The sequence below is a fragment of the Pristiophorus japonicus genome, chromosome 5, assembly GCF_044704955.1.
Source record: "Pristiophorus japonicus isolate sPriJap1 chromosome 5, sPriJap1.hap1, whole genome shotgun sequence".
In the NCBI taxonomy this organism is placed as follows: Eukaryota; Metazoa; Chordata; class Chondrichthyes; family Pristiophoridae; genus Pristiophorus; species Pristiophorus japonicus.
In genome coordinates this window covers 180,940,262-180,967,615 of record NC_091981.1, presented here as the reverse complement: position 1 = coordinate 180,967,615, position 27,354 = coordinate 180,940,262, and the positions used below count along the sequence as shown (strand labels likewise).

The following is a 27,354-nucleotide window of genomic DNA, read 5'->3' as shown; positions in this document are numbered from 1 at the left end:
CATATCGCTGTTCTCTGAGAGCAAAGGGATTAATACCAGTGCCTCTGCCCGCATCCAAAGATGGGCGCTCACGTTGTCGTCATACAATTATGTAATCCGCCACAGACTGGGCACAGAGTACTGCGCAGGTGCAGCGGGGTGGAAATGGCACAGCCAGCGGACCAGCTCATGGTCATGGAGGCATTCGAGAACGAGAAGTCCCCCGTTACAGTCCACCAGATCAGGACCTGGACCAGCCAGGACCCTTTACTGTCCTTGGTTAAAAAAACTGTGTCCTCCGTGGGAGCTGGTCCGGTGTCGCAGTGGAGATGCAGGAGGCGATGAAGCCGTTCCACAGATGCAAAGACGAGTTGTCCCTGCAGGCGGACTGTCTATTGCATGGCAATCGCGTGGTCTTGCCCAAGAAAGGCAGAGACACATTCATATGTGAACTGCACAGCACCTACCCAGGCATCGTAATGATGAAAGCCATAGCCAGATCCCATGTATTTTGGTCTGGCATCAACTCAGTTTTAGAGTAATGCGTGCGCCAGTGCAACACTTGCTCTCAGCTGAGCAATGCACCCAGAAAGGCACCGCTAAGTTTATGGTCGTGGCCCTCCAAACCATGGTCGAGGATCCATGTGGACTATGCGGGCCCATTCCTAGGCAAAATGTTTTTGGTTGTCGTGGACGCTTACTGAAAATGGATTGAATGTGCAGTAATGTCTGTAAGCATGTCCACGGCCACCATTGAATGCCTACGAGCCATGTTTGCCACGCATGGCTTGCCTGATGTCCTCGTCAACGACAATGGGCTGTGCTTCACCAGTGCTGAATTCAAGGAATTCATGACCCGCTACGGGATCAAACACGTCACATCTGCCCCATTCAAGCCCGCATCCAACGGCCAGGCAGAACGGGCAGTTCAGACCATCAAGCAAAGCTTGAAACGTGTGTCGGAAGGCTCCCTGCAGACCCAGTTTTCCCGAGTGCTGCTCAGCTACCGCACCAGACCCCACTCATTCACTGCAGTTCCCCCAGCTGAGCTGCTCATGAAAAGGGCTCTTAAAACAAGGCTCTCTCTTGTCCACCCTGATCTCCATGATCACGTGAAGGGCAAGTGGCATCAACAAAATGTGTAGCATGACCGCGCAAATTTGTCACGCGATATTGAGATCAATGATCCTGTGTTTGTACTCAATTATGGACATGGTCCCAAATGGCTTGGTGGCACAGTCACAGCCAAAGAGGGGAGTAGGGTGTTTCATGTTAAATTGGCCAATGGACAAACGCACAGAAAACATTTGGACCAAATCAAATTGCGGTTCATCAACAACTACGAACAACGCGCAGAAGACACCACCAACTTTGACCCTCCAACACACACACAAGTGGCAACTGACATCATAGTTGACCACAGAGCCGAACTCATCATCCCCAGCAGCCCGGCAAGGCCGGCTGCCAAACAACCCAGTGAAGAACTGACCAACTCACCCACATCCGCATTTGTACTGAGATGATCGACAAGGCAGCGTAAAGCCCCAGATCATCTCACCTTGTAAATAAGTGTACTGTTGATTTCACGGGGGAGTAATGTTATGTATTTAACCCTTTGTAACCTGCATGACACCTAACCACCAGTAGGCGCACCTGTTGGAGTCCCAAGGGATCCCAGCATCCCTTGGGAGCACAGTATATAAGCAGGCCACCCACGAGGTACCTGCACTCTGGAATCTTATTAAAGGAGCTAATATTACACTTGCTTATTACACACAGTCCTCAGTTTCATCCTTTATTATGAGTGTATCAGGAACGGCTTAATTTTGTCTTGCATTTCCCCTGGAATCGCCGAGCAGCTCCCATTGAAGACGCAGCTTTTTACTAGTGATAGCACCGGGTCCTGCTAGTCCAGGTCCTGATCTGGTGAGCTGACAGGTGACCCCTCGCACTCAAAAGCATCCATTACAAAAAGCAAGTCTGCGGGTTGCGCCATTTCCACCCCGGCGGTGGGCAATGGTAGCCGACTGAGGGCATCCGCACAGTTCTCAGTGCCTGGTCTGATTACACAGTCATACGCAGATAACGTTAGTGCCCATCTTTGGATGCGGGATGAAGCATTGGTGTTAATACCTTTGCTTTCTGAGAACAATGAAATGAACGGCTTGTGGCCGATTTCAAGCTCGAACCGGAGTCCAAATAGGTATCGGTGCAGTTTCTTAACCCCATATACGCATACTAATACTTCTTTCTCAACTGTAAGCTCTTTCAGCCTTAGATAAGCTTCTGGACGCATATGCAACTGGTCGCAGTTTGCCTGACCCATTGGCTTGCTGTAACACACAACCGACCCCGTACGAAGATGCATCACAAGCTAGTACTAAACGTTTACACGGGTCATACAATGCAAGTAACTTATTAGAACATAGCAGGTTTCTGGCCTTGTTAAAGGCTGTCCCTTGAGATTTACCTCAAACCCAGTCGTCACCCTTGCGTAGCAATAAATGCAATGGTTCCAGCAAAGTGCTCAACCCCGGTAGAAAGTTACCAAAATAGTTGAGGAGTCCTAGGAACGAACACAGCTCCGTCACATTCTGTGGTCTGGGTGCTTTCTTAATGGCCTCCTTCTTGGAGTCCGTGGGTCCGATGCCGTCCGCCGTGACCTTTCTCCCCAGAAATTTGACCTCTGGCGCCAGGAAAACACACTTGGAGCATTTCAGCCTGAGTCCCACTCTGTCCAGTCGCTTGAGATCCTCTTCCAGGTTGTGCACTTGTTCGGTGGTGTTGCGGCCAGTGATCAAGATGTTGTCTTGAAACACTACAGTGCACTGAACCGATTTCAGCAGACTCTCCATGTTCCTCTGGAAGATGGCCGCAACCGAGCGAATCCCAAAGGGGCATCTGTGACCCATGAACAGTCCTTTGTGCGTGTTGATGCACGTCAATTTTTTCGAATGTTCAGCCAGCTCCTGTATCATATAAGCAGAGATTAGATCCAGCTTGGTGAACGACTTCTCCCCCCCCCCCCCCCCTGCCAGCGTTGTAAATGGGTCATCTGCTTTGGGTAGTGGGTACTGGTCCTGTAACGAGACTCGGTTGATCGTTACCTTGTAGTCCCAGCAGATTCTGACCATTCCGTCGCTTTTCAACACCGGAACAATTGGACTGGCACACTCGTTGAACTTGCCTGGAGATATGATCGCCACTCGTTGAAATCTGTCCAGCTTGATCTCGACTTTCTCTCGCATCATGTATGGAACCGCTCGGGCCTTGTGATGAACGGGTCGTGCATCAGGGACTAGATGGATCTGCACTTTGGCGCCTGTGAAGTTGCCGATGCCTGGCTCAAATAACGACAGGAATTTGTTTAGCACTTGGGCGCACGAGGCATTATCCACCGAAGACAGTGCTTCGATGTCGTCCTGGTTTCATCGGATCTTTCCTAGCCAGCTTCTGCCGAACAGCGTCTGGTACAATCCATAGTGATAAATCATGCACAGCTCCATCGTATGATACCTTCACTGCTGCAGTGCCAATGACTGGTATGAGCTCTTTGGTGTAAGTGCGCAGCTTGGTGTGGATCGGGCTTAGTTTTGGCCTTTGTGCCTTGTTGCCCCACAGTTTCTCAAAAGCCTTCTGGCTCATAATTGACTGACTCGCCCCGGTGTCCAATTCCTTGGGAACTGAAATGTCGTTTAATTTGACTTTTAACATTATTGGAGGGCTTTTGGTGGTGAAGGTGTGTACCCCATACACTTCCTCTTCAGCCTCGGGTTGAGTTGCCTCTCTTACTCGTTCAGCGTGATCTGCGCCGGATCGGTCATCTTCTGCCGACTCTGCCACGTGGTGAGTCACAGCATGTCTGCACATTCGCTGGAGGTGCCCCATTGTTCCACAGCCCTTGCACACGTAGTGCTTGAATCGACATTGATGGGCACGATGATTACCCCCGCAGCGCCAACATGGTGCTAATGGATTCGTATTCACGCCCCACGGCAGACTCTGAGTCATCCTAGGTCTGGCCTCTGCGGGCATGTAGGTCCTGCCATGTACAGTTCTGCCTGCTGAAGGTGTTATTTTATGCACAGTACTTGCCGGTGAGTTTCAATTTGCAGTGATATCTGTTTAGTGTTATTGTTCGTGGACATAAAAGCCTGGGCTATCATGATGGCCTTGCTCAGATCTAGGGATTCAGCAGACAGCAGTTTGCGAAGAATGACCTCGAGGCCGATTCCAAGTACAAAAAAGTAACACTTACCCCAAAAATCCAGCAAATACGCACGGTCCCGCAAGGCATCTTAGGTTGGCAACATAGCTCGCCACATCCTGGCCCTCGGAGCAGTGGTGCGTATAAAAGTGATATCTGGCCATCAAGATGCTCTCCTTCAGCTTGAAGTGTTCCCGAACCAGCGTGCACAACTCTTCATATGTCTTCTCCATTGGTTTCATCGGTGCTAGCAGATTTTTGATGAGGCTGTATATTGTGGACCCGCAAACGGTGAGGAGAATCACCCTGCACTTGACCGCAGTTTCTTCCTTTTCCAGCTCGTTGGCCATGAAGTACTGGTCAAGACGCTCAACAAATGCTTCCCAATCATTACCCTCAACGAATCTCTCAAGAATACCAACGGCAGCCATAATTGCATGAAAGTTTGTGATCTGTTACTCGTCGCCAATTATTATGTTCAGAATAACTCCACAAGACTGTATCTCTTAAGCTCAAACTGTTGTGACCTTGGTCTCTTTATTGTAATTCCAGAGTGCGGAAGCAGCATGGTAGACTGCCTTTTAGACCTGCTTGCCCAGGGTGTGCAGGTGACCCTTGGGTCTTGCACATTGGTAAGGTTTACATACATAACAATTATAAGACCACTTGTGAATAGTGTGACCAGCCCTTTATTCTGAATTTTATTGCTATACTAGTGTTAAGTCCAATTAGCTAATTTGCCATTAGTCCCATCAGTTTCCTGAATTACTGCCAGGCATAATCACCATTTTGAATGTATTTTCTCAGAAGTGTTAATCTTATATACATTAGCTGATGGAAAAACAGGTTTGTTTCTGATCTGTCAGTCAGGAATAAACAAAGTTTGATGATCCCATAGCTGTTATGTTGTTGGTCATTGGAGGGAGCAGCGTGCGGCAGCCCGGCCCGGAAATCAGCGCAGTCCCGGCCTGTAAGACCATCAGCAGGCCGGGGCCATTGGAGTTAGGAGTGTGCGGCGGCATGTCACTTCAGGGAGCAGCACGTGCTGCTGCAGGAGGGCAACGGCTGCGAAGCCAGGTCACTGATTGCAGTGCGGGCAGGCACAGCAGGAGGGACAAAAGAACCGCAAGAGTTTGTAGATGGAAGTGACCAGGGCCCAGGAGAGGCGTGAGTTTGGGGCTCAGAAGAGGAGAGGGCCCAGGGGCAACACGGGCCAGCCCATACTGTGATATGTGTGCACACTAGATCCATGCAGCAGAGCTGGTCTCCAGTCGTCTTGGTTAATCCTTGACCGAGACCTGGACCAAGTCCGTGTGGTGGCTGGTGTGCAACGGCCACCACACGTTAAAAAAATCCACGCACAGGCATCTTCCACCCTTCAAGATGTCGTTCGGGATCTGGAATATTAGGTCCTTCATTGAAACACATGTGAACTCATCCGTTTTTGGTGTGGAAGCAAGTCATCCTCGCTTCGAGGGGCTGCCTATGAGCACGATATGTTGTATGCAGCACATACACCTAATCTGTGACAAAATGTCGCCAAATCTGCAGAAACGTGCTTCCCACAAGTGCTGGAAATTTCAAGAAAATTATTTCCATATGACTACTACAATAATGTTTCAATCATAAGATTCTGCAAAGAAACCACATTAATTTTACCAAATTTAGATGAACCCACGGACGAATTAATCCAATTCGTGTCACCTCTCATCAGAATCAGTCAGACCTGATACTCGCTATTACGAAAGCTAATGCTACCCCATCCAGAATGCTCAACAGCAGAAAGATTCAATTAATACTATTTTAGCAACGTCGTTTGAATAAGTCCTAACCTCCCCACCCCCCACCACCCACATTCACTATATAGTAGTTTTACTCCTGCGTAATTGTCGATGGTGTATTTTATTCCTTTTTCTTGAGGTCAAAATGAAGTGCTGCTAGCTGTTTCATCACTGTGCTGAAAATATGCATTAAGGACTGGTACATTGGAGGTTGTTCCTGTGGAACAAATGATAGCTAAATGTGCTAATGTCTACTAAATGCAGAGCCTTGGCCCCATTCAGTCCAGAGTGTCGTCCCTCAAAGCTTTTCGGATATGAAGTATACATTTCCTGCAATCACAGGTTGTTCAAAGCGTTTCCCAGGAAGAAGTAATTCCATCCAATTCAAACATTCCATGTGATTGACATCTTGGGGATCTTTTTAAAGTAGTGGATTTGATTGATAGCAATTGTGTGCTGTAACTTTGACAGAAGATCCATGGAAATTCAGAGAAATGGCATAAACAGGATTTACATTAATTTTCCACAGTTTCCATGGCTCGATCAGCGGACAATCAACAGAATCCCTGCAGAAATTTATATGCCTATCCCCACTGAAGGGGAATATCCTTTGTGAATAAGATTTTATTTAAATTAGGTGTCATTTCTGTTATCATGTATCTTTTCTTCTTAAACAGTATTTGCTGGAGATTTGGTTTTGCAAATCAGAGGATAGCTGAGAAGCTCTCTGAGACATCTTTGATCTGACATTTTCAATTAGTATATTTTTTAACATCAAAGCTGTTTTGAAAAAGAGCTGCTTTGATGTTGTTTCTGGGATGTAATAACAATAAAAATAATCCAATTTAAAAGAAGTATTGAAATGAGTGAACATAGAAAGCTGGCATGGAAGCCTTACATAAATGAATCTAAATGTCCAGAATGATTATTTTGTTCTGAAAAAATGTAGAAACGTGCAGGACAAATGCCACACACACGTTTGTTATATTATTATTTATTGCATTAAAGTGAATATATTTCAAAACATTCAAAGAATATCTCAGTGACAGCTCAATGCTTCCCATATCAGAGTGAAATTCCTTTACTGGTGAAGTCCTGATTTCCCATAATTCAGGTTTTCCAAAATTCAGTACTTTGACTCAGGCGGCCACTATGCTAAGGCATTGGTTTCAATTGGTATTAATGATGTGCATTGGTTTCAAACACCACAAAAGCAGAATTTCATGGTTGAATTGATACAAAGTAAAATAAAGTACCAGTTAAATCAACAGGTACCAGAGCCAGGCTCCCTCTAGCTGCCATTATATCATCAGACTTATCTACAGGCACTGGCACACCGACCTGGCAATGACTGGGAACTTGCTCCACAAGCTCTGGGTTTTCACAGAGCTAATCACAGATCTGTAAAGATTGCATCAAACAACCTGCACCTCAGGGACGGCACATTCTGTGTCAGTCATGATCACCTTCCCCCACTCAACCCACTACCAACGACTTTTTTGACTACACCTTATTGCAGGCTGGTAAAATATCATCTGTAGCATCAGACTGTTGCCGAGATCAGCATGGCCAGCATGGCCATCACAATTCCCACTGAATAGTAACAGCAGCCCAATATCACTGCACTGCTGTATTTTCCAAAGTAGAGGGTTATTGGCGACAGCCATCCTACAGCCTATCCTGCTGACATCCAGATAGGTTGTTGTGCATTGATTTTATGAGCGAGAACCTCCACTTTTTTTGCCTGTTTAACGCCCACTTAACGCCCATTTAACCGCTGAAATAATGTAGAACGGCCAGATATCGGCCATTTTGGCACAAAATGGAAACTGACGGGCTTTTTTAGGAGACTTATCGCCGAACGTTATTTTCCCCATGTGTTTAACACCGAGAAAAAATATTACCGCCCGCACATTTTTTTTGGGTGGAATCAGCAGAATGGGCGACTTCATCGCCCATATTATCGGCCAGCATTACTTTCCTCACAGACTTAACGCCAAGATTCAATAATAACACTCAGCGACTGTTTTTTGTCATAAAGAGCATATTTACCCAAATTAACGGCCATGGAGATCGCCCACCGTCAATTTCACCACCTCGTACACATATCGCCCAGAATATTGCCCGCTCAAAAAACCGGCCACAAAAATTGGAACTAACCAGGACGGATGCCAGCGGTGTGGCTGGCATTTGTTAAATCTCACTCTTATGTGAGGAGCTGATATCGGAAAGATTTGCCTGAAAGTGCGCTGATGTGACAACGCTGACACACTGCTGTGTGTGTGCAGCTCAGACATCAATGGTGCCCATCACCTTGGTGCCAGTTAAAGTTTACGTTGATTGATGTTAAATTGAACTTAACCCTTTCATGGTAAGGAATCACCAGTATGTAACAGTCCAGCTATCTGAGACAATGCGCAACAAGGTTATGTTCAAATAACAAAAGTTTAATACCAACATTGATCTGAAATCATGTGACACAGCCAATAACACCCAACCCCCACCCACATCCCACTTTTTCCACCATTGACATAAATCACATGGTCAACATGTCCAGCAACACAGAATACAAAGGCAAAGCAGGAGCGTGGTCCCCAGCCCCCATAGATTGCAACAAATTGCATACACCCAGATGGAGATATAACACAGCCATCACCTGCGCACATGCACCTCACTTTCCTTTCCCCCATCTCTTTCTTCTCCCCACCTCTATCCCTTCCCCTCCTCGCTCCAAGGCGCCTGACCGAGGAGCTCCTCAGGCGGTGCCTCATTGAGGGAGGATGAAGGCAGATGCGGTGGGTGCACGGGTACGGGAGCAGGAGGTGCCAAGGGGTCAACATTCTCTGATGCAGAAGCAGGATCTTGGTCCTTGCTCTCATCTGTCATTCGCAGTGGTGGTACAGAACCTAGGGGTGGAGTGCCGTGCTCGGGGACCACTGGGAGCCCTCTGCCACCAGTGTTCCTGGCTATCGCATCTAGGGCCTCCTCCATCCCTTCCATGTTATATCTTATTTGTTGGACAAAAGCTCGGTGCCAACTATGTTCTTGGTGCTTAGTAAGCTTTTTGCTACTGGTGAATCTCCGTCGTGCCTCCCACAACAGCCAGACAAGCACACACCACATCCACACACGCTTTCAGTGCCTCTGAGCTCCTCTCTCTGTCTCCTCTTCTGTGCATGTCATGATGATCCTTGACCTCCTGAATCGCGGGAATCGAGCGTTGCCATGCCGTTGCTAAGAACGGCCACACTTTATGGCAGAGATCAAAAAAATTTAACACTACCGCTCATTTGATATCGCTCACGGTAACGTCCATTTTCAAAAATGTAAGCTAGGTGTTTTGAGAATGGACGAGAAGCCGGTGATCTGAAAATCCTTTTTTACCGCCCACGCCGGAAATAACGCCCATTTTTGGGCGATAAGCTCAAAAGTGGAGGTTCTAGCCCTATGTGTTTAAGTCCTTTAAAGATGTGCGTGGGCCCATCTGGTGAGAGGAGTAAGTAAGGTGGCTTCTGTTACGCTCACTTTTGAGTTCCTTGAAACAGAGGAGCATGTTAAATAAAAAGCTGGTATCAGAAAAAGGTACCATGAAGGTATTGGATAGTTTTAAAACACAATTTATGTCACGAATGTCCTTGAGAGAAGGAAACCTGCCATCCTTACCAGGTCTGACCTATATGTGGCTAAAGTCCCACACCAATGTGAATGGGCCAGAATTTGCAGCGGGTATGATACCGTACTCTGAGATGGGCATTTGAAATGGGGCGCAGATGCAGGATTTCCGCATGCGCTAAATCTCGAACTTGTGATCTGTCAACGTATATGTTGACAGATCATCCGCACAGCCCAAGAAAAATCAATTGTTGGCGCAGAGCTGGGCAATGCGCCCGACAACTGCCCAGCAATTGCATACGAAAATGTTATGGTTGATGCAAAGAGACGCAGGACCTGTTTGCATCAGTGTAAGGGGATACCTCAGGCATGTTTTAACCATTATCATCTTGGAAATCGGATTGTTTATTTGTATCAAATGAGTTTTTCTTTGTTTGAGGAAAGATTGGAGTTTTAATGATGTCGATAATTATTATCAGCAATATTAAATTTTTACAAACAGAACTAAGATGTAACAGAGTTGGTGGAATGAAGCTAATTAGGAATTAAATTCCAATCCTGGAAAGTAATTGTAATTAAATCTGATTACGGGATTCCTTTCTGAAATTATGTAAAATCTAATTCTGTTTCCTGATTGGAGGACCAGGTCCACGTGCTCCCAGGTATGCTTCCGCACAGGTTGTGGCCCTGGGATCCATGGGCCATTACACTGCCCTCCTACACGCAGCATCAGAGAGCAAGCCACTCAGTTGGCCACTAGGATTGGGCAATAAATGCCAGCTTTACCAGCGCCATCCACATCACAAGAATTTTTTTTTAAAGACATTACCCTGAAATTACAGAGCAGTTTCATTTTACACCATGAGGTATATATATGTAAGGATCATTGCTACTTGGTTTGTATACCATGAGTTCCTCGTGTGTTGGTTTCAGTGCGCAACATTTATCCATATTTTACCATTTATTTTATTGTTTTACAGGTTAAGAAGTGGCCTATTGGAAAGCACGGTTTACTATATGACCGTACCTGGATGATTGTCAACCAAAATGGCATCTGTCTTAGTCAAAAGCAGGAGCCCAGACTTTGTTTGATTCATCCACACATTGACCTGGAGCAAGGGATCATGACCATCAATGCAGAAGGTGAGCAAATCCAACAGGTCTTGGAGGCATTAGAAACATAGAAACATAGAAAATAGGTGCAGGAGTAGGCCATTCGGCCCTTCGAGCCTGCACCACCATTCAATAACTTCATGGCTGATCATTCACCTCAGTACCCCTTTCCTGCTTTCTCTCCATACCCCTTGATCCCTTTAGCCGTAAGGGCCATATCTAACTCACTCTTGAATATATCCAATGAATTGGCATCAACAACTCTCTGAGTGAAGAAGTTTCTCCTCATCTCAGTCCTAAATGGCTTACCCCTTATCCTTAGACTGTGTCCCCTGGTTCTGGACTTCCCCAAAACCAGAAACATTCTTCCTGCATCTAACATGTCCAGTCCCATCAGAATTTTATATGTTTCTATGAGCTTCCCTCTCATCCTTCTGAATTCCAGTGATTACAGGCCCAGTTGATCCAGTCTCTCCTCATATGTCAGTCCAGCCATCCCGGGAATCACTCTTGTGAACCTTCGCTGCGCTCCCTCAATAGCAAGAACATCCTTCCTCAGATTAGGAGACTAAAACTGAACACAATATTCTAGGTGAGGCCTCACCAAGGCCCTATACAACTGCAGTAAGACCTCCGTGCTCCTATACTCAAATCCCTTAGCTATGAAAGCCAACATACCATTTGCCTTCTTCACCGCCTGCTGTACCTGCATGCCAGCTTTCAATGACTGATGTACCTCTGGGTCTCGTTGCACCTCCCCTTTTCCTAATCTGCCACTATTCAGATAATATTCTGCCTTCGTGTTTTTGCCGCCAAAGTGGATAACCTCTCATTTATCCACATTATACTGCATCTGCCATGCATTTGCCCACTCACCTAACCTGTCCAAGTCACTCTGCAGCCTCTTAACATCCTCCTCACAACTCACACCGCCACCCAGCTTAGTGTCATCTGCAAACTTGGAGATATTACTTCCTTCATCTAAATCATTGATGTATATTGTAAATAGCTGGGGTCCCAGCACTGAGCCCTGCGGCACCCCACTAGTCACTGCCTGCCATTCTGAAAAGGACCCATTTATCCCGACTCTCTGCTTCCTGTCTGCCAACCAGTTCTCCATCCACGTCAGTACATTACCCTGCAATACCATGTGCTTTAATTTTGCACACCAATCTCTTGTGTGGGACCTTGTCAAAAGCCTTTTGAAAGTCCAAATACACCACATCCACTGATTCTCCTTTGTCCATTCTACTAGTTACATCCTCAAAAAATTCTAGAAGATTTGTCAAGCATGATTTCCCTTTCATAAATTAATACTGACTTGGACCAATCCTGTCACTGCTTTCCAAATGCGCTGCTATTTCATTTCATCTTTAATAATTGATTCCAACATTTTCCCCACTACTGTTGTCAGGCTAACCGGTCTATAATTACCCGTTTTCTCTCTCCCTCCTTTTTTAAAAAGTGGTGTTACATTAGCTACCCTCCAGTCCATAGGAACTGATCCAGAGTTGATAGACTGTTCGAAAATGATCACCAATGCATCCACTATTTCTCGGGCCACTTCCTTAAGTACTCTGGGATGCAGACTATCAGCCCCCACGGATTTATCGTCCCTCACTCCCATCGATTTCTCTAACACAATTTTATGACTAATAAGGATTTCCTTCAGTTCCTCCTTCTCCCGAGACCCTCGGTCCCCTAGTATTTCTGGAAGATTATTTGTGTCTTCCTTCGTGAAGACAGAACCAAAGTATTTGTTCAACTGGTCTGCCATTTCTTTGTTCCCATTATAAATTCACCTGAATCTGACTGCAAGGGACCTATGTTTGTCTTCACTGATCTTTTTCTCTTCACATATCTATAGAAGTTTTTGCAGTTAGTTTTTATGTTCCCAGCAAGCCTCCTCTCATTTCTCCCAGTCCTCAGGTTTGCTGCTTTATCCGGCCAATTTATATGCCTCTTTTTTGGATTTGACACTATCTTTAATTTCCCTTGTTAGCCACGGTTGAGACAGCTTCCCCGTTTTATTTTTACTCCAGACAGGGATGTACAATTGTTGAAGTTCATCCATGTGATCTTTAAATGTTTGCCATTGCTTATCCACCGTCAACCCTGTTCAAATCTCAAAAATATTTATAAACTTAAGAAAATATTATTGAGAAAAGACAATTTAAACTCTCCCAGTAACTTCATTGTTTAAGTTTTTTTCTGCTTTCTTTTAAATTTTTGTGCTCAAAAGAACTGCTATCAATGGTGGGGAATAGAACACTTTTCATCAGAGCTTTTTTTTGTTCCCTGTGGCAGTAAATGTATCAGAAGTGCTATTACACTCCAAACCTATCCTGTAAAGTAAATGTGGGCCTTGTTGGATATCCTAGTGGATTTGTGATGAATTCACATTGTTAGGTGGTATTCCCACTCCATCTCTAACCTGCCATTGAGAGGGAAATCCTATCTGGGATTTAGTCACAACCTCAGACCCCTTTTTCCACATCTCACCAAACATCTTATGAGTTGCAGTTTTTTGCTGCGTTTCCCTACCAGAGTGTAGGAAACCCATCCCTGACTATACATCTGCTCTATCTCAATACAAAGAAGACTCACAGTCAAATCAGCACCCTTTTCCTATCCCTGCACTGCACTTATTTTCATTGTTCCTCCACTTATTGCTTGGCACAACACTCTCTTTCCAGCTCCCCCAAGGCTGGTTGCAACGGTGTCTGGATTGTTACTTGGGTGCTGCTGCCATCCCAGCCATGGCTCAGTAGCACACACCCATTCACTGGGGACAGAACCTTTTAAATCAATGTAAAGACCACCAACATGCAGATCACAGCTTCGGGCACACATTAATTAAAAAACTCATCAATTTTCATCAGACATTGTCCAAATAATAATCCTGCCTGTTTACCCACAAAACAAAACTCCGACTATCTTTCCCATGGCGCTTTAACTGTGCCTGCCCCTTTAATAGTGCTAGTGCCTCTAAGGCCCCGGATGTGCTCAAACTTCCTCTTCTGTCTTTATGGCTGTGATATCTTCACAGAACACAGCACACACAGCTCCTAACATGGCAGGCAGCTCTCTCGGAAGCCTCCGGAATCTGCCTGGTTCTGTTTATTATTAACTCTGCAGTTGCCGTACACAATACGTCCACATCCACAGTGTGGCGCTAAAAACATTACAAGCTTACAGACATTACACTTCTCCCTCCTTAATGAAGAAGTTATTATTACAAACATCATACATAACTTTCATGTTTATACATAACACAGGATATAAACTTATTTTTTTTTCCATTTTTACAAATTTAACTTTACCACTTGTTTACTGTTTCGAAGAGGATACCTTCGCTCTCGAACAGAACCTTCCAAACATGGTGTCGAATCTAAACTTATTCGAGGCTCATCCTGGGGAACGTTTGCCTCCACAGAATTTCCTTGCTTTTCACTTGAACTTACTCTAACTTCAGGTTCTTTGTTTTCCTGACTCGGACTCAGACTTTCATTCTGATTGTCTCCTGGATTTGTTTCCAGTACATTGGATTTACGATTTGCTACTGGTGATATTAAAACTATCTGATGAGTCAGAAATAATTGAATCATTCCCACCTTCAACTCCTTCCATGTCTGTAGGTAAAATATGATCAAGATGAACAAACCTAACCTGTCCATTATCAAACATCTTTACCAAATATGTGCGAGGACCACATATCTTCACCACTCTTCCTAGTAATCACTTTAACCATTTATGGTGATGGTTCTTCACTCTCACCTTCTGGTTTAATTTCACACTTCTCTCTTTTACTCTACCTCTATCATGATTCTCTTTCTGTTTTAATTGTATCTCTTCTACGGACTGTGCCAAATTTGGTTTTAACAACGAGAATCTGGTTCATGACTGTTGTTTGAGAAACAACTCTGCTGGTGTTCTACCTGTCGTTGTATGAGGAGTATTTCGATATGTAGTCAAAAAATTAGCCAATTTGTGATCCAATGACAACTGTCATTTCCTTGGATTTGGATCTAACATTTGTTTTATGAGGGCACGTTTTACAATTTGTACACTGCGCTCTACTGCACCATTTGAAGCAGGATGGTATGGTGGAACCTTGGTATATTTCACCCCATTTTTGCTCGAGAATTGTGCAAATTCTTCTGAACAAAATTGTGGTCCATTATCCGAAACAATTTCTTCAGGGAGGCCAAATGAAGAAAATAATTTTCGTAAAATGTCCAATGTTTTACTTGTTATTTTCCACATTGGAAACACCTCAACACACTTCGAATGGCTATCAATCACAATGAACAATTGTTGTCCTTCTAACTCAGCAAAATCAATATGTAGCCTTTGCTACACCCTGGGAGGCCATTTCCATGGCTGTAATGGTACTGGTGGTGGTTGCTTGCTTACCGATTGACATGTCGTACACTGACTCACGATGTACTCTATATCTTTATCAAGACCTGGCCACCATAAATAACTGCGTGCAAAACTCTTGGTCAAGCACATTCCCAGGTGCTGGTCATGGAGGTCTTCTAATAATTTGGACCTGAATTTATTTGGTATAACCACTCTTGCACCCCACATGATACAATCCTACGAATGAAGAATGGATGTGTTTCTTTATCTGTTACCTGGTTTGGCCATCCATTTGCAATATACTCATACACCTTTGACATCACTGGGTCACGTTTGATTGCTCTACCAATCTCTTCAGCTGTGACTGGCAGTTCATCAATGTATGAAAAATAAAACATTTCTTCCCTATCAGGTGTAACTTGTGATGGGGAAGGCAATCTAGACATTGCATCAGCATTGCTGTGATCAACTGATCGTCTGTATTCAGTATCATATGTATATGCTGACAAAATCAAAACCCATCTCTGCATTTAGGCTGCAGCTAATGTTGGAACTGGGAACTTTGAATGGAGGATTGCTGTTAGGGGCTTATGGTCCGTAACAATGGTAAACTTACGACCATACAAGTATTTGTGAAACGTCTTGACCCCAAAAATTAATGGCATAGCTTCCCTTTCAATTTGCGCATAATTACTCTCACTGGCACTGAGAGTGCGTGAAGCAAAAGCAATTGGTCTCTCCTCCCCACTACGTAATACATGAGAGATCATTGCCCCAACTCCATACGGAGAGGCATCACATGCTAGCTTGATCTCCTTAGATATGTCATAGTGAACTAACATGGTGCTCTCTACCACTTTGCTTTTACACTCCTTGAATGCTGTATCGCATTCTTTTGACCACTTCCAATGGACCTGTTTTTTCAATAGTTCATTCAGTGGATGTAATACTGTAGCCAAATTTGGTAGGAACTTCCCATAATAGTTCAAAAGACCCAAGAATAAACAAAGTTCGGTGACATTCCTGGGAGTGGGTGCATTTCTAATTGCATCCAATTTTTCCATGATTGGATGTAAACCATCTCTGTCTATTCTGTACCCTAAGTACTCCACTGAGTTTTTAAATAATTCACACTTACGAGCAGACACTCGTACTCTGTGCTTCTCGAGCTGTTTGAGGACTTCATACAATATGTTATTATGAATTTGCCTATCTGGTGCTGAAATTAGTATGTCATCCAAATAACATACTATCCCTTCAAAACCTTGCAAAATCTGGTTCATTACCCCTTGGAATATGGCAGGGGCGGAAGACACTCCAAACGGTAGCCTACTAAATTGATATAGGCCTAGATGAGTATTTATAGTCAAACATGACTTGGACTCCTCATCTAGTTCAAGCTGTAAGTAGGCATTCGCAAGATCCAGTTTTGAGAAGATCTGACCACCTGTCAGTGTTGTGAACAAATCTTCTATATTTGGCAATGTATTGGGGACATTACCCTCTGGAACCTGGTTTACGGTTACTTTATAATCACCACACAATCTTACCTTACCATCGGACTTAGGTACAACAACAATGGGTGCAGCCCAATTACAGTAAAACAGACTTATCTCCTATCACTACTATTAGAGGCAAGTTCTGAAATTGATCTTTATATTTCACCCGTACGGTAATAGGAATTTTCTCTCCCGAGTAGCCTCGCAGCTCTATCTTGGATTTCTCCAGTTGAAAATCACGCAATTTGACGCGATATAGTGACTCCGGTACAATACTCATGGATGCATCTGTGTCAATTTCCATTGGTATCTTGAATCCTGCAACATCTATGTGGATTTTGATGCTTTCCGAATCGCTGTCCGTTAACCTCGTGCTCCTGATGACGTGTAACTCTAACATCTCCTCGTCCTGTTGTTGTTCTTCCATGCTATGTAGTCTCTTGGGACGTCTACTCATAGCTTTGAACGCTGGACTCATACTTTAAAAACTGGTTTACCCTTCAGTCGGCATGCCTTCGCAAGATGCCCAGTCTTTCTGCAGAAGAAACACTCTGCCTTCACGTATGGACAACTTTGAGCAATGTGTTGTCCCAGGCACCTATAGCATGACTTCGACGTTCTGTTAGAATTTCCAGTTTCTGAGACTTTGGGCCCCCACCGTCTTTTACTTTGAACCTGCAGGTGATTTACCTCGGTTGACTGGCGACCGTAATCATTATTTAATTCTCGGGAATATTGTTCGGCCATGCCCATCGACCTTGCTGTCTGACAAGCAATCTCAAAAGTCAAGTTATCTGTCGTCAATAACTTCCTTCTGATTGCATCATTTTTCACCCCACAAACAAAACGATCCCGTAATGCTCGGTTTTGAAAGTTTCCAAAATTACAGTGCATCGATAGCTTCTTTAATGCTATGATGTAATCACTGAAACTTTCATCAGCCTTTTGATTCCGAATCCCGAAACGATAGCTTTCAGCAATTTCTAGCGGTTTGGGGTTATAGTGCTGCTCCAGCTTCGTTAAAATCTCTTTAAGAGTTGTGTCCTTTGGCTCGTCAGGCACAAGCAGATTTACAAGGGTTCCGTACAATGCCGGACCCGCCTCCGATAAGAAGATCGCTTTCTTACGTTCCAACACAGCCCGGTTCTGGACTGCATTGTCTAGAACTTCGATTATGTATTTTGCAGTGAAATACATTTCTAGCCGATCCACATATGCTTTAAAATGTTCCCGGTCATGTCTTTATTCCCCCAAATGTCCGATTACACCTGCCATTTTAATCTCTAGCTGTTCGCACCGTGTGCTGTATTTTACCTCGGATTTTTGTAGCTTTTTCCAAAGACAGAAACTTCCAAAATCTCTCTGTCGGCTGGCTGAATCCTTCACCAACAAAATTTAAGCTTTAAATCATCCGAAAAATCCCATCTCGCCGCCAAATGTGCTATCTTCACAGAGCACAGCGCACACAGCTCCTAACATGGCAGGCAGCTCTCTCGGAAGCCTCTGGAATCTGCCTGGTTCTGTTTATTATTAACTCTGCAGTTGCAGTACACAATACGTCCACATTCACAGTGTGGAGCTACAAACATTACAAGCTTACAGACATTACAATGGCTGTGACCAAAAGTCACCACTCAAGTATGCACACCTGCCACATCCTTTATTTAAATAAGATAGAAAAGAACAAGTTTGGGCACTCAGCTCCTGGACCCACTTCCGGTGCACTCCACACTAATTGCTCCTGGACAGCCCTTGGAGAGGAAGATCAGCCTCAGGTTGTCTTGCAGCAAACATAGAAACATAGAAAATAGGTGCAGGAGTAGGCCATTCGGCCCTTCGAGCCTGCACCGCCATTCAATGAGTTCATGGCTGAACATGCAACCTCAGTACCCCATTCCTGCTTTCTCGCCATACCCCTTGATCCCCCTAGTAGTAAGGACTATATCTAACTCCTTCTTGAATATATTTAGTGAATTGGCCTCAACAACTTTCTGTGGTCGAGAATTCCACAGGTTCACCACTCTCTGGGTGAAGAAGTTTCTCCTCATCTCGGTCCTAAATGGCTTACCCCTTATCCTTAGACTGTGACCCCTGGTTCCGGAATCGTATATCTGTCACTACCTCGCTGGGGAAGCATTACCTCCTCATGCATAGCTCTTGGGGGAACTGCAGGTATTTCCCCTTTGGCCTCTACACTACTGTAACAGCACCTGTGAACAATCCTCCTTCTGCATGTTGACTGTCCAGCTGCATCACTGTTTTCTTCCTACTCCTCTTCCTCATTCTCCTCCTAATATGCCAAACCCTGACAGTCCAAGAAGAATCGCCATGGAGAAAAAGGCTTGAAATCCTACCTAAATTATAGCTAAAAAATCCTGTTGCAAAACCTCCTTCACAGAGAGAGCCTATAATATACAAGGCACATGGCAAGTAGGAAAGCTGATTTAAAGACAATACCTAGGGGATGAATTTCCTCAGGATGTAATCTAGTCCGCCACTCTAACTTTGGCAGGAACCCTGTTTATGTATCTAAATAATTTTTCTGCCCTTTCCCTTACCACGTACCCAATCAGGGAGGCAGCCTTTATATTAAATGAGATTTATAAGAAATCAACTTTAAGGAAATCGCAGGAGCGTATACTGGTGTTTATTCAATAAAAAAGCTTTTATACAAGCATACGAACAATGACGGACGGGAAAAGACCCTCTGGTCCATCCAGCCTGTCCCACACAACTCATTGTGCATCACAATATATACACTCCCCACCTCACCTGAAACTATGTGATCTCTTGGGAGAGGTGAAAATCCAGATAAAAACTAATCCAATGAGGGAAAAAACTATTAAATTCTTCTCTGACCCCTTTAGGCGATCAAAACTACGCCACCACCTTAAACTCTGCTCCTTGTCACTGACTCCATCCTGCTCCCCAGCCAGTCTTTCATGCTGAACCAGGAAGTGTGAAACCCCTGTTTGATCCAGAGCTGAGCTTTAAATACCACATCCTACACAATACCACATCACAACAACAACAACAACAAGTATTTATATAGCTCCTTTAATGTAGTGAAACGTCCCAAGCCTGAGGTAGATTGGGAAATTAGATTAAAAAGTATGACGGTAGATAAGCAGTGATAAAGAAATATTCCAAAATTCTCAACGAATATACATTCAACAACAACAACAACTTGTACTTATATAGTTCCTTTAACATAGTGAAACGTCGCAAGGGGCTTCACAGGAGTATTATGAGATTTAAAAATTTAACACTGAGCCGCGTAAGTAGGTCGCAGGTGACCAAAAGCTTGGTCAAAGAGGTAGCTTTCAAACAGCGTCTTGAAGGAGGAAAGAGAGGCGGAGAGGTTTAGGCAGAGAGTTCCAGAGCTTAGGGTCTAAGCAAGAGATGGCACAGCCACCTTGGTTGAGCAATTATAATCAGGGATGCTCAAGAGGACAAAATTAGAGGAGCACAGACACCTCAGGGGAGGTTGTGGGGCTGAAGGAGATTACAGAGATAGGGAGGGGCGAGGCCAAGGACGGATTTGAAAATAAGGATGAGAATTTTGAAATCGAGGCGTTGCTTAACCAGAAGCCGATGTAGGTCAGCGAGCATAGGAGTGATGGGTGAGCGGGACTTGGTGCGAGTTAGAACATGGGATCTGAGTTTTGGATCACCTCTAGTTTACGTAGGGTAGAATGTGGGAGGCCAGCCAGGAGTAGATTGGAATAATCAAGTCTCGAGGTGACAAAGGCATGGATGAGGGCTTCAGCAGCGGATGAGCTGAGGCAAGGTTGGAGACGGGCGATCATACGGAGGTTGGTCTTAGATATGCTGCGGATATGGGGTCGAAAGCTCATTTCAGGGTCAAATATGAGACCAAAGTTGCGAACAATCTGATTCAGCCTCAGGCAGAGGTTGAGGTGAGGGAGGAAGTTAGTGGCTAGGGAACGGAGTTTGTGGCAGGAACCGAAAACAATGACTTCGATCTTCCCAATATTCAATTGGAGAAAATTTCTGCTCATTCAGAACTGGATGTCGGACAATCAGTCTAACTATTTAGAGACCGTGGAGTGGTCAAGAGAAGTGGCAGTGAGGTAGAGATGGGTGTCATCAGCGTACATGAGGAAACTGGCACTGTTTCCAGATGATGTCGCCAAGGGGCAACATGCCTATGAGAAATAGGAAGGGGCCAAGGATAGATTCTTGGGGGACACTAGAGGTAACGATGCAGGAGCTGGAAGACAAGCCGTTGCAGGTGATTCTCTGGCTACGATTAGATAGGTAATAATGAAACCAGGTAAGTGCAGTCGTACCCAGCTGGACGACAGTGGAACGGTGTTGGAGAAGGATCGAGTGGTCAACCGTGTCAAAGTCTGCAGACAAGTCAAGAAGGATGAGGAGCGATAGTTTGCCTTTGTCACAAAAGATGTAATTTGTGATTTTGATGAGAGCCGTTTCAGTACTGTGGCAGATGCAGAAACCGGATTGGAGGGATTCAAATAAGGAATTGCGGGAAAGATGGGCATAGATTTGCGAGGCGACAACACGTTCAAGGACTTTGGAGCAGAAAGGAAGGTTGGAGATGGGGTGGTAGTTTGCAAGGATGGAGGGATCGAGGGTTGGTTTTTTGAAGAGAGGTGTGATGACGGCAGATTTGAGGGAGATGGAGACAGTACCTGAGGAGAGAGAACTGTTAACAATGTCAGCTAACATAGAAGCCGGTGTTTATCTTTACACTCCAGAATGATCCTGGAATAGTGAGCGATTTTGGCAGACGAGAGCAGGACCCGATAATGCTTTATGTGGTCCAGCCAGATCTGGCTAAACCAGTTGTCCGCCATATCCGTTCAAGTCTACGTCCCATGGACTTAAGGGAGCGAAGATCAGGGCTGTATCCGATCGGTGAGGAGAAGGCTGCTGGTGTGGTTGCTGCTGCTGCTGGGGCTCATCTTGGTTCAAATCTGAGGTCCAAGGTCAGACATCATAAGCGGCACCCATGCTGATCTAATAGATGCCAGGTAAATTGGAGGTCAGAGCGCAATCCTCCAATCATCATCATCATAGGTGTTCCCTCGAAATCGAGGAAGACTTGCTTCCACTCCTAAAGTGAGTTCTTTGGTAGCTGAACAGTCCAACACGAGAGCCACAGACCCTGTCACAGGTGGGACAGATATTTGTCGGGGGAAGGGGGTGGTAGCACTTATTTGCCACACGCTCCTTCCGCTGCCTGCGCCTGACCTCTTCACGCTCGCAGCGTTGAGATTCGAGGAGCTCAACGCCCTCCCGGATATACTTTCTCCACCTAGGGCAGTCTTCGGCCAGGGTCTCCCAGATGTCAGTGGTGATGTCGCACTTCATCAGGAAGGCTTTGAGGGTGTCCTTGTAACGTTTCCACTGTCCACCTTTGGCTCGTTTGCCATGAAGGAGCACCACGTAGAGCAATTGCTTAGGGAGTCTCATGTCTGGCATGCGAACTAAATGGCCTGCCCAGCGAAGCTGATCGAGAGTGGTTAGTGCTTCAATGCTGGGGATGTTAGCCTGGGTGAGGACACTGATGTTGGTGCATCTATCCTCCCAGGGGATTTGCAGGATCTTGCAGAGACATCGTTGGTGATATATCTCCAGCGACTTGATGTGTCTTCTGTACATCGTCCATGCCTCTGATCCATACAGGAGGGCGGGTATTACTACAGCCCTGTAGACCATGAGCTTGATGGTAAGCTTGAGGGCCTGGTCTTCGAACACTCTTTTCCTCAGGTGATCAAATGCTGCACTGGCACACTGGAGGCGATGTTGAATCTCCGCATCAATGTCTGCCTTTATTGACAAGAGGCTCCCGAGGTATGGGAAGTGGTCCACGTTGTCGAGGGCCACGCCGTGAATCTTGATGATTGGAGTGCAGTGCTGTGCGGCGAGGACAGGCTGGTGGAGGACCTTTGTTTTACAGATGTTAAGCGTGAGGCCCATGCATTCATATGCCTTGGTGAATACATCGACTATATCCTGGAGTTCAGCCTCAGAATGTGCGCAGACGCAGGCGTCGTCCGCGTCTTGCAATTCAACGACAGAGGTTTGGGTGGTCTTGGACCTGGCCTGGAGGCGGCGTAAGTTAAACAGCTTCCCACTGGTTCTGTAGTTTAGTTCTACTCCAGTGGGGAGCTTGTCGACTGTGAGGTGGAGCATGGCAGCGAGGAAAATTGAGAAGAGGGTTGGAGCGAAGACGCAGCCCTGTTTGATCCCGGTCCAAACGTGAATTGGGTCTGTAATGTTTCCGTTAGTAAGGATCACGGCCTGCATGTTGTCGTGGAGCAGGCGAAGGATGTTGACAAACTTTCAGGGGCATCCAAAACGGAGGAGGACGCTCCATAAGCCCTCACGGTCGCCAGTGTCAAAGGTCTTTGTAAAATCAAAAAAGGCCATGTATAAAGGCCTGGCACTGCTCCCTGCATTTTCCTGCAGTTGTTGTGCTGCAAAGATCATGTCCCTAATCAGATCCACCATCAATATTAACATAGCCCCAAAGCAGAAAGGACAGCAGAAGCAGTGCCGCAAAAAAGTTAATAAATATGATGTGATTGGGATTACGGAGACGTGGCTCCAGGATGATCAGGGCTGGGAACTCAACATCCAAGGGTATTCAACATTCAGGAAGGATAGAATAAAAGGAAAAGGAGGTGGGGTAGCATTGCTGGTTAAAGAGGAGATTAATGCAACAGTTAGAATGGACATTAGCTTGGATGATGTGGAATCTATATGGGTAGAGCTGCAGAACACCAAAGGGCAAAAAACTTTATTGGGAGTTGTGTACAGACCTCCAAACAGTAGTAGTGATGTTGGGGAGGGCATCAAACAGGAAATTAGGGGTGCATGCAATAAGGGTGCAGCAGTTATAATGGGTGACTTTAATATGCACATAGATTGGGCTAACCAAACTGGAAGCAATACGGTGGAGGAGGATTTCCTGGAGTGCATAAGGGATGGTTTTCTAGACCAATATGTCGAGGAACCAACTCGAGGGGAGGCCATCTTAGACTGGGTGTTGTGTAATGAGAGAGGATTAATTAGCAATCCCGTTGTGCGAGGCCCCTTGGGGAAGAGTGACCATAATATGGTGGAATTCTGCATTAGGATGGAGAATGAAACAGTTAATTCAGAGACCAAGATCCAGAACTTAAAGAAGGGTAACTTTGAAGGTATGAGGCGTGAATTGGCTAGGATTGATTGGCGAATGATACTTAAGGGGTTGACTGTGGATGGGCAATGGCAGACATTTAGAGACCGCATGGATGAACTACAACAATTGTACATTCCTGTCTGGCGTAAAAATAAAAAAGGAAAGGTGGCTCAACCGTGGCTATCAAGGGCAATCAGGGATAGTATTAATGCCAAGGAAGTGGCATAAAAATTGGCCAGAAATAGCAGTGAACCCGGAGACTGGGAGAAATTTAGAACTCAGCAGAGGAGGACAAAGGGTTTGATTAGGGCAGGGAAAATGGAGTACGAGAAGAAGCTTCCAGGGAACATTAAGACGGATTGCAAAAGTTTCTATAGATATGTAAAGAGAAAAAGGTTAGTAAAAACAAACATAGGTCCCCTGCAGTCAGAATCAGGGGAAGTCATAACGGGGAACAAAGAAATGGCGGACCAATTGAACAAGTACTTTGGTTCGGTATTCACTAAGGAGGACATTAACAACCTTCCGGATATAAGAGGGGTCAGAGGGTCTGTAAGGAGGAGGAACTGAGGGAAATCCTTATTAGTCGGGAAATTGTATTGGGGAAATTAATGAGATTGAAGGCCGATAATCCCCAGGGCCTGATGGACTGCATCCCAGAGTACTTAAGGAGGTGGCCTTGGAAATAGCAGATGCATTGACAGTCATTTTCCAACATTCCATTGACTCTGGATCAGTTCCTATCGAGTGGAGGGTAGCCAATGTAACCCCACTTTTTAAAAAAGGAGGGAGAGAGAAAACAGGGAATTATAGACCGGTCAGCCTGACATCGGTAGTGGGTAAGATGATGGAATCAATTATTAAGGATGTCATAGCAGCGCATTTGGAAAGAGGTGACATGATAGGTCCAAGTCAGCATGGATTTGTGAAAGGGAGTTCATGCTTGACAAATCTTCTAGAATTTTTTGAGGATGTTTCCAGTAGAGTGGACAAGGGAGAACCAGTTGATGTGGTATATTTGGACTTTCAGAAGACTTTCGACAAGATCCCACACAAGAGATTAATGTGCAAAGTTAAAGCACATGGGATTTGGGGTAGTGTGCTGACATGGATTGAGAATTGGTTGTCAGACAGGAAGCAAAGAGTCGGAGTAACTGGGTACTTTTCAGAATGGCAGGCGGTGACTAGTGGGGTACCGCAAGGTTCTGTGCTGGGGCCCCAGCTGTTTACACTGTACATTAATGATTTAGACGAGGGGATTAAATGTAGTATCTCCAAATATGCGGATGACACTAAGTTAGGTGGCAGTGTGAGTTGCGAGGAGGATGCTATGAGGCTGCAGAGCGACTTGGATAGGTTAGGTGAGTGGGAAAATGCATGGCAGATGAAGTTTAATGTGGATAAATGTGAGGTTATCCACTTTGGTGGTAAAAACAGAGAGACAGACTATTATCTGAATGGTGACAGATTAGGAAAAGAGGAGGTGCAACGAGACCTGGGTGTCATGGTACATCAGTCATTGAAGGTTGGCATACAGGTACAGCAGGCAGTTAAGAAAGCAAATGGCATGTTGGCCTTCATAGCGAGGGGATTTGAGTACAGGGGCAGGGAGGTGTTGCTACAGTTGTACAGGGCATTGGTGAGGCCACACCTGGAGTATTGTGTACCGTTTTGGTCTCCTAACCTGAGGAAGGACATTCTTGCTATTGAGGGAGTGCAGCGAAGGTTCACCAGGCTGATTCCCGGGATGGCGGGACTGACCTATCAAGAAAGACTGGATCAACTGGGCTTGTATTCACTGGAGTTCAGAAGAATGAGAGGGGACGTCATAGAAACGTTTAAAATTCTGATGGGTTTAGACAGGTTAGATGCAAGAAGAACGTTCCCAATGTTGGGGAAGTCCAGAACCAGGGGTCACAGTCTAAGGATAAGAGGTAAGCCATTTAGGACCGAGATGAGGAGGAACTTCTTCACCCAGAGAGTGGTGAACCTGTGGAATTCTCTACCACAGAAAGTTGTTGAGGCCAATTCACTAAATATATTCAAAAAGGAGTTAGATGTAGTCCTTACTACTAAGGGGATCAAGGGGTATGGTGAGAAAGCAGGAATGGGGTACTGAAGTTGCATGTTCAGCCATGAACTCATTGAATGGCGGTGCAGGCTCGAAGGGCCGAATGGCCTGCTCCTGCACCTATTTTCTATGTTTCTATGTTTCTAATACCGGGGCACTTAAAGACCCAGCTAAGAGAGCCCTATATAGCCAGCGCCTCTCAGCTATTCTGGTGTGCCTTGATGACCCTGAGGTGCTCAATGCCCACAGTGCTTGGTCTGCCCTCCAGGCCTCCATAACCAGTGCCTGTGAAGAGACACTTGGTTACTCAACCAGAAAACACCAGGACTGGTTTGATGAAAATGATCAGGAGATCCAAGAGCTAATAAATCGTAAGCGCAGAGCATTTCTGAGCCTCAAACAACAACCAAACTCGGGAGCTACAAAGCAACGTTACAGACGGCTCAAAGCTGAGGTCCAACAAAAAACCCGGGATCTAAAGAACAGGTGGTGGATGGAAAAAGCGCAGGTGATACAACAACTAGCCAACAGCCAAGACACGCAAGGATTCTTCATTGCAGTCAAGGCCACCTACGGTCCAAACTCCCAATGCCCAACCGCACTCCTGGCCAAGAACGGGGAAACGCTCATCAAGGACACCGAGGCTATCAGGGCCCGCTGGAATGAGCACTTCGAAGATCTCCTCAATTGAGACTCTGCCTTTGACTCGAGTGTTCTCAACTCCATCCCGCAACATGCAACCCGCCACCACCTCAGTGAAACCCCAACACTGCACAAGGTAGGAAAAGCCATAAAACAGCTCAAGAACAACAAGGCTACGGGAGAGGATGGAATCCCTGCTGAGGCGCTAAAATATGGCGGAGAGGTGCTGTTGGCGCGGATACATAGCCTCATCTCTCTCATTTGGAGGGAAGAGAGTATGCCAGGAGATCTCAGTTATGCAGTGATCGTGACCATCTTTAAAAAGGGGAACAAATCCGACTGCAGCAACTACAGGGGAATCTCCCTGCTATCAACCACTGGGAAGGTTGTCGTAAAAGTTCTCCTCAACCATCTTCTCCCTTTGGCCGAGGAGCTCCTCCCGGAGTCACAGTGCGGATTTCGCCCTCTACAGGGAACAACAGACACAATCCTCCAATTTACTGAGAGGGACTAGCAATGTGGGGAGCCTGGCTTCCGAGGTTGCAGAAATCACCTGCAAACTCCTGAAAGCTGAATCTCTGCACAAAATGAGGCAAGGAAGCAGGTGGAAGGTGTGAGTATTTATCCAGCTTTCACTTAATGAACTCTCACAATGGCCACTGAGCTTCTGGCTTGCCTTCACAGGCAAACTTCCCGAGCTCCGCAAATCCCGTGCGCACCCAATTAACGTTGAAACCTCACGTTAAAAAGGCTGTTAAGGGTCTCTCAACAAGATGTTAACAATTTCAATGAGGTCACCTGCCTCTCCCGAGTGGGTCTGTGGCGTGCCTCACGATGTGCCCCAGTGAAAGGCAGGCAGTCGGCGAGATGACGGCAGGTTCCCAACAGGCTGTCAATTTCAGCGCTTTTAA

The 27,354-nt window shown here is 45.6% G+C and overlaps 1 protein-coding gene across 7 annotated transcripts in view; it reads left to right on the top strand.

Annotated features, from left to right (window-relative positions):
- Nucleotides 1-27,354, top strand: part of mocos (molybdenum cofactor sulfurase) — a 464,568-nt gene that overhangs the window by 323,922 nt on the left and 113,292 nt on the right. For all 7 annotated transcript variants that reach the window (XR_011593368.1, XM_070881150.1, XM_070881149.1 and 4 more), the window contains one exon: nt 10,560-10,722. Coding sequence is in view for 6 of the 7 variants with exons in the window: in XM_070881150.1 (XP_070737251.1) it covers nt 10,560-10,722 (163 nt within the window). In the remaining variant the exon portion in view is untranslated. The remainder of the gene's footprint in view (nt 1-10,559; nt 10,723-27,354) is intronic.